At 35.1% G+C, this 6,480-nt stretch overlaps 1 protein-coding gene across 1 annotated transcript; it reads right to left on the minus strand.

Annotated features, from left to right (window-relative positions):
- Nucleotides 1-1,146: 1,146 nt before the first annotated feature.
- On the minus strand, nucleotides 1,147-4,073 carry foxi2 (forkhead box I2). The gene is made up of 2 exons (XM_051126499.1): nucleotides 3,377-4,073; nucleotides 1,147-2,388 (listed from the first exon to the last, which is right to left on the minus strand). The coding sequence occupies exons 1-2, from the start codon at nucleotides 3,966-3,968 to the stop codon at nucleotides 1,829-1,831; spliced, it is 1,152 nt and encodes a 383-aa protein (XP_050982456.1). The 5' UTR covers nucleotides 3,969-4,073; the 3' UTR covers nucleotides 1,147-1,828.
- Nucleotides 4,074-6,480: the final 2,407 nt, after the last annotated feature.

Here is a 6,480-nt window from a genome sequence, read left to right on the forward strand (position 1 = left end):
GTAAGAGCTGTTCTGGTACACGCTGAACAATAGTGGTATTGTTTCTGCAGCACTGGGTAATAAGACAGAAACCTCAGCTTTGTTATCAGTGTATCTTTCTGGTTTCTTGTACTATATTGTCCCAGAAACACCAGCTGGAAATACACAAGCTCCACACAGGACTATCAGTATGATGATGCTGATGTTACTCAACCAGAGAGGCTCAGAGATTTCAAAATTGTACATTGTGCAACTTTGTTTGTGTTAACGTCAGGAATATTCAGTCATAAAGGTTACAGAATGCGTATACATGTTTTTTTCATTTTGTATTTCATCTTAAAGAAAAAGACACAGCAACAATTTTGCGAAGTTTTGGTCGTTGTTTTAATCCAATTTTCTAATCTAATCTTGTAGCTGCCCATATGCTTCACGCCTGTCTAACTGAAAATTAACAAAATTGAAAAATGATATTTTGGTGTGATTTATGTTACCTATATATGCTGAGGCATTTGGTTACGTTTAATATTAAAGTACAGTTTTTAAAATACATAATGTTCAATTTTTGCATTTTTCTCTTTGTCATTTTAATGCTTGAATTAAACCCTCTGTCAAACGTAGGTTTTATTAAAAATTTTGTCGTTATATGTGACCCCGGACCACAAAACCAGTCTTAAGTAGCATGGGTATATTAGTAGCAATAGCCAAAAATACATTGTTTGGATCAAAATGATCAATTTTTCTTTTATGCCAAAAATCGTTAAGCAAAGATCATGTTCCATGAAGGTATTTACATTTCCTACCTATAAATATTAAAACTTAATTGTTGATTTGTAATATGCATTGCTGAGAACTTTATTTGGACAACTTTAATGGCAATTTTCTCAATATTTAGATTTTTTATTATTATTATTAATAATAATAAAATTCGGCCTTTAGATGATGTATAAATCTCAATTTCTTAAATTTCTAATGGTTTTGTGGTCCAGGGTCACATATAAATACATACAGTTTATACATATAAAAAGTGCTTTAGTTTAGATCCGATGTGCACAGTTTGCATTATATGTTCTGGAATTGTTCAAGACGGAAACAGAAGCATAAATAAATGTAACAAATTTTTGTGATTCAGATTTGGAATTCTTTATTTTCTTTAAAAATTAAAATTTTGCAGAAACTGCGGGGAAAAAATAACTGTAGTGACTTTTATCCGTGTAAAGATCATCGTCTATGACTTATCATTTAAAAATCAACTGAGTTAGTGGTATGATGACATTCAGTAATTCACTTTTTACCTTACATTGCAGGTAAAAGTTTAATTTTAACGGTTCATAGCTTACCAGACCACATAGTTCTCTCCTTAAAGGACAAACTGCAAGATACATAACTTAATATAAATAGTTAAAAACAAGTGTATATAACAAAACAACTGCATTTACAAAAATACACAATAGAAAGGGGGGAAGACAGAGTAGGTATTTCGATAATGGACAATACTGAATCTTGGCAATACCAAGGCAATCCCTCCATCAAACTACTGTTTAAGACTATTAAAAATTCAAACTAAAAGCATAAATCCATTTAAATTAGTGCATGATCAAAAAACTGGCACATGATATGGAAATCTGCTAAAATAATGCACAAGATTTTTCACAGAATAAAATGTGTTTTGACTCATTTGGTGGTTGTCAGTGCGTAAATGTCGCGTTTAAATGTTATCTGTTTATGAGGCCTGTCGCATCTCAGCAGCTCAAAGGCCTACACATTGTTGAAATAATATGTTTTTTTATTTTTATAAAAAATAGGCCTACTATACGTGTAGTAGGCCTAGGTATTCACGAACATGACCGATTTATAACTCCGTTCCGTCTCGAGGATAAATGAGACTGTTCACGCTAAAACTGTTGTAGAAGTGTCCGTTGAACTGCGCGCTCTGGCCGCCAGTAAAAGAGTTATAGTACATTCCACGGTTCACATGCACACTGTCCTGCAGCTCAGCCGCCCCACCTGCGTCAGGTGCTGAGCTGGCGTGGTACGGGCTCAAGGCGCTGATATTTCGGCTGGAGAGTTCGTTTACCAGTCCAAGAGAGCCCTGTCTGCTGGTCGGAGCTGAGGACGAGCTTAAGGCTGACATACTGTTGAAGAAATTGTTGAAGCACGGAGCGCTCGAGAGGCCTGCCGGAGATGCGCCCTTGTGGCTGTCATTGGCCGCGTCGGTGTCAGGAGATGCGGGTCCGGTGAGGTGAGGGCTGTCGGTGGGTTTGATCCCTGCGAGCTGTCGATCATCCTCCGGTTTTGTGTTGCTGGCAACACCTGTGCTGGAATCAGACCTGCGCTTCCTTTTTCGACGAAAGTTGCCGTTGTCAAACATCTTTTCACAGTTGGGGTCTAGAGTCCAGTAGTTTCCCTTCCCTTCAAACAATACGGATAGTTTAGAACCCAATCTAGCAACTTTTCATGCAAAAGTAATTTAAAGTGAAATTAGATGAATTTTTGTAGGTTTTGTAAATTTGCATTGTTCACTCTCAGAAATAAAGGAAAGCTACCAAAGATGGGGCGGTACCTTTTCAAAAGGTGCATGTTTGTATCTAAAGAGTCCATTTTGGTAGCTTGAAGGTACATATTAGTACTTAAAGTACATATTATAAACTATTAGGTACAAAAGTGAACCTTTTGAAAAGGTACCGCGCCAGTGACAGCTTTTGTACCTTTTATTGCTAAGTGTTGAGTCAATGACAAATGTCTGTGATGATAAAAATGAAAAATCTGTATATACATGTACATACCATTTTTTGTTTGTATAATAAATTTCAATTTTATAATTTAATGACTTTAACATTTCATCAAAAACAAATACCTCAACTTGCGCCTTCAGCAAATGCGAATTATTAGAAATATTTAAAACAGTTTTTTTTTTCTAATGTTACTTTTTATATAGCTACTATAAATATAATTATGAATATAAAGATGGTTGAATAAAATGGTCCTTGTAATAAAATTAATTTTTCTAAAAATGTACCTTAATGATCAGTCATAAGGGTCTAAGAGGGTCCTCGTATTTGTCATATTAAAACAAAATGGATTAATTTTATGCAACAGATTTTCAAATATTTAATATTTTAAATATTTATTCAACATTTTATAACATTATTTTAATTTTTAATGAAAATTCAGTGGCAAATACGTATGCAAACATTCTTTTTTTCTCCAAGAATCGTTTCAATTTCGTAGAAGTATTTAATTTTTTTTCTTTTACAATTTTCCAATCACTGACTTTTAATTCAAAAATAGCTAGAAGTTCAGGTCATTTGTGATCTCAAGTCATTTATTTATAAACTATCCTTGCGTATTTTTTAAAACAACATAATACACCCTATGCAAAGGTGCGAGCATCACTCACCTGGGTCGTCTTCGTCCCGCGGTACTTTTTTAAAGCAGTCGTTCAGGGAAAGGTTGTGCCTGATGGAGTTCTGCCATCCCGCTTTACTCTTTTTATAAAACGGAAAGTTATCCGCCACATATTGATATATCTGGCTCAAAGTTAACTTCTTCTCGTGTGCGTTCTGTATTGCCATAGCTATCAGAGCTGAGTACGAGTAGGGCGGGCGAACGAGCTTTAAAAGTTCCTCTTGGCTCGCAATGGAGAGCCAGCCTAGGTCCGGACCGGCGAAGCCGGAGGAGTTGGTGAGATATTGCCTCTGAGAGCCGTAAGCCGGAGGGATGAATGACGCGCTGTTGTTGCCATGTATGTAAGACGAAGACGAGTTGACACTGGGTCCATTGAGCCACAGGTATGGGTTTGGGGTCGCGTAGTCCCCCAGGCCGTAGCCCGCCGGTCTCTGCGCCGCAGGTAGACTCTGTTGGTGGTAAACACTGAAGTTGTCACAATACACGGCCATATCCGATGTCTCGTGCGCGCTTTTTGGCAGTTGCTGAAGAGGGTTGACAGCAGCGTTACTATTGTTATGGATCTGCGCGTCGATGGTGTTCATATCTCCAGTGCCTATAAGGCAAATGTTTGTCTCTGGAGCCCACGCTCTCACAGTAACGCACAATACAATCTCTGACTGTTCTGGTTAAAAGCAACAAGTGTCTGCTTTTTGTGAGAGAAGTTTGGTCATATATACACCCAAGTGCGGCAATGCGGTGTCTAATCTGGTATTCTCATCTCCTTCAGCCAATAGATCACAAGCTTCCCGACATAGGCGTGGTTTATAGACTGAGATTGCAGGGAGATGATTAAAGTCATTCATAAACAGACAGACTGCAGGACTGTTAAAATGAAGAATAGCGAATGTGGGCTAATGTAGGAATTCATGAAATAGTAGCCTATATAATAATTCTGCAAATTAAAAACTGATGCTTGTATTTTGTGACCAGAAAGGTCCTACACCGTTCCGTCTTCCTGAAATCTGAGTTGATTTGAAAAACCATCATTATTTTATATCACCCTCCTTGTTTAGAGACTTTAATTACTAAACTCGAGATTGAGGGGTTCGTGTTTGTTATAGGGTGTTTTTTGCTCTGAGGAAAGTCCTAGCAATATCTATGTAACCCTGTGCAACGATTTATTTTTTTTCAGAAAAGTAAAACCGTTTTTAGAACTAACCTATTCTAACTGAATATAATAATTTGATATTTACAGCCACTACAAAAATGGTAATGATCTTCAGGCTACAGCAATGCAATAAATGTTAATGGCATCACAGAATTTAATTAGAAGAACAGATATTATCCGAGATGGTTAATTATGTTTAATTTTATATAATTACGCATAATAATTATAATTTTAATAAGTTGTTTAAGACTGGATTTTTTGAATAAGGTCTGTATAAAATGTATCGTTTCACTAAATAAATCTCTAAGCCATTACTCTAATCCGTTACAAAAAATTCGTTTCATTAATTGAATATTAATTCATGATTTTAAGATGCGCTGTGATGTGATGTTACGTAATGAGATTATTTTGACAGTAACATAGGAGCTAAAACTGTTCGCCGTCGGCTGCTTATACAAACCAAATTATACAACATTTAATTTGGATCCAGTATTTTATTTAGTAATCAGTTCCCATTTTCAAATTCGTTTTTATGATTTGGAGCAACAAAATGAACATCAATATCACAATTTAAAAAACATACATGATGATCGAAATTTAGAAACCTCTAACGTGTTTAATTTTTCAATTAGCCTATCACACTTCTCTACCGGTTTTTGTTCCAGAAGTGTACATTGTACATTTTTTCTTTTCTTTTCTTTTCTTTTCTTTCGAAAACAGTTCAACAAAAATAATCAGTCAGCAATATCCAAAACTGCAAACCATTTCGACGAAATTCCATTTGAGAACAATTGTACATCCTTACAAATGAGCTGCTGTTCATAAATGTTTTTCTGAATATCATAAATAAACGAATCATCCCGCGGTCCTCACCACTAGGGGGTCAGTGGCAGATTTATAAATCCAGCAAATATAGTTTTTAATGAATGAGTGAATAAATGGATTTGTTTGTTTGTGAAGTAGCCTATATAAATATACGATAAAACACAATATTAAGTCAACGTGAACTACGTTGCTAAAGTTAAGAGGATAAAGTTAATCTTAATAGCCTATTTCATTTTCCATCTCACATTAAAGCATACCAGGTCTACATAAAATAAAAAGTAATGTACAAGTATCTATCATATCAACTGGATTTTGATCTTTGGTCTTCAGTTTTTCCAGGGGGTTTCGCCATTTCAGTATATCACAGGAGACATGCCACGCCGCCTGTATTACTGCGCCACCTAGTGTTGAAAGTGAATAAGTGAAGCACTGATCTTATTTGGACGTTTCGCAGTGATGTACTTGCATCATGACATTACTGATCAGTGGAAATTAAAATCTACTGAACTAATCCAGTGTTATTTAACTTTTTTCCCAATAAGATGAATACCTACTCTAAATCCAGACCTAAAAAAAACTGTTCCAACCACACCAGAAATCTAACGAGGTTATTTGTTTCCCCTGCAATATGGTGTGGGCCATTCAGAGACATGTAGGTAATTGCTTATAAGATAAACTACTACCTATTAGGCTACTTTGCATATGTTTTACTGAATTTAGGAAATGTTTATATATTTTGTAAATATATTTACATAAATATTTAATTATTAGGTTTGTATAGCCTAATTTATTAGGTCGAACAAATGTTTTAAATTTGCCTTTAGGGCTCAGACCCATCAAAAAGAGTTCCAATAATTCCTATATAATTCCAATAATTTCTTTCTTTCTTTCTTTCTTTCTTTCTTTCTTTCTTTCTTTCTTTTTTTTTTTGGTACTGACAAATGATAAAAGACATTTGTACATTTGTTTCCTATTGTACACTGTAAAAAATAAAAAACGCAATTTGTTGAGTCAGCTTAAAATAATTTGTTACCCTGCTGCCTTAAAATTTTAAGTTTAGTTAACTTGAAATGTTAAGTTGTACTAAGTAACAACTTAGATATTTGTGTTTGTTAAACTTA

Source organism: Labeo rohita, chromosome 13, assembly GCF_022985175.1.
Source record: "Labeo rohita strain BAU-BD-2019 chromosome 13, IGBB_LRoh.1.0, whole genome shotgun sequence".
Taxonomy (NCBI): domain Eukaryota; kingdom Metazoa; phylum Chordata; class Actinopteri; order Cypriniformes; family Cyprinidae; genus Labeo; species Labeo rohita.

Excerpts from the sequence above, each read along its gene's own strand:
- foxi2 (XM_051126499.1), bottom strand. The coding sequence starts at position 3,968 with ATGAACACCATCGACGCGCAGATCCATAACAATAGTAACGCTGCTGTC. Across the intron at positions 2,389-3,376 it reads GCGGGACGAAGACGACCCAG|GGAAGGGAAACTACTGGACT; the intron begins GTGAGTGATGCT and ends TATTGTTTGAAG.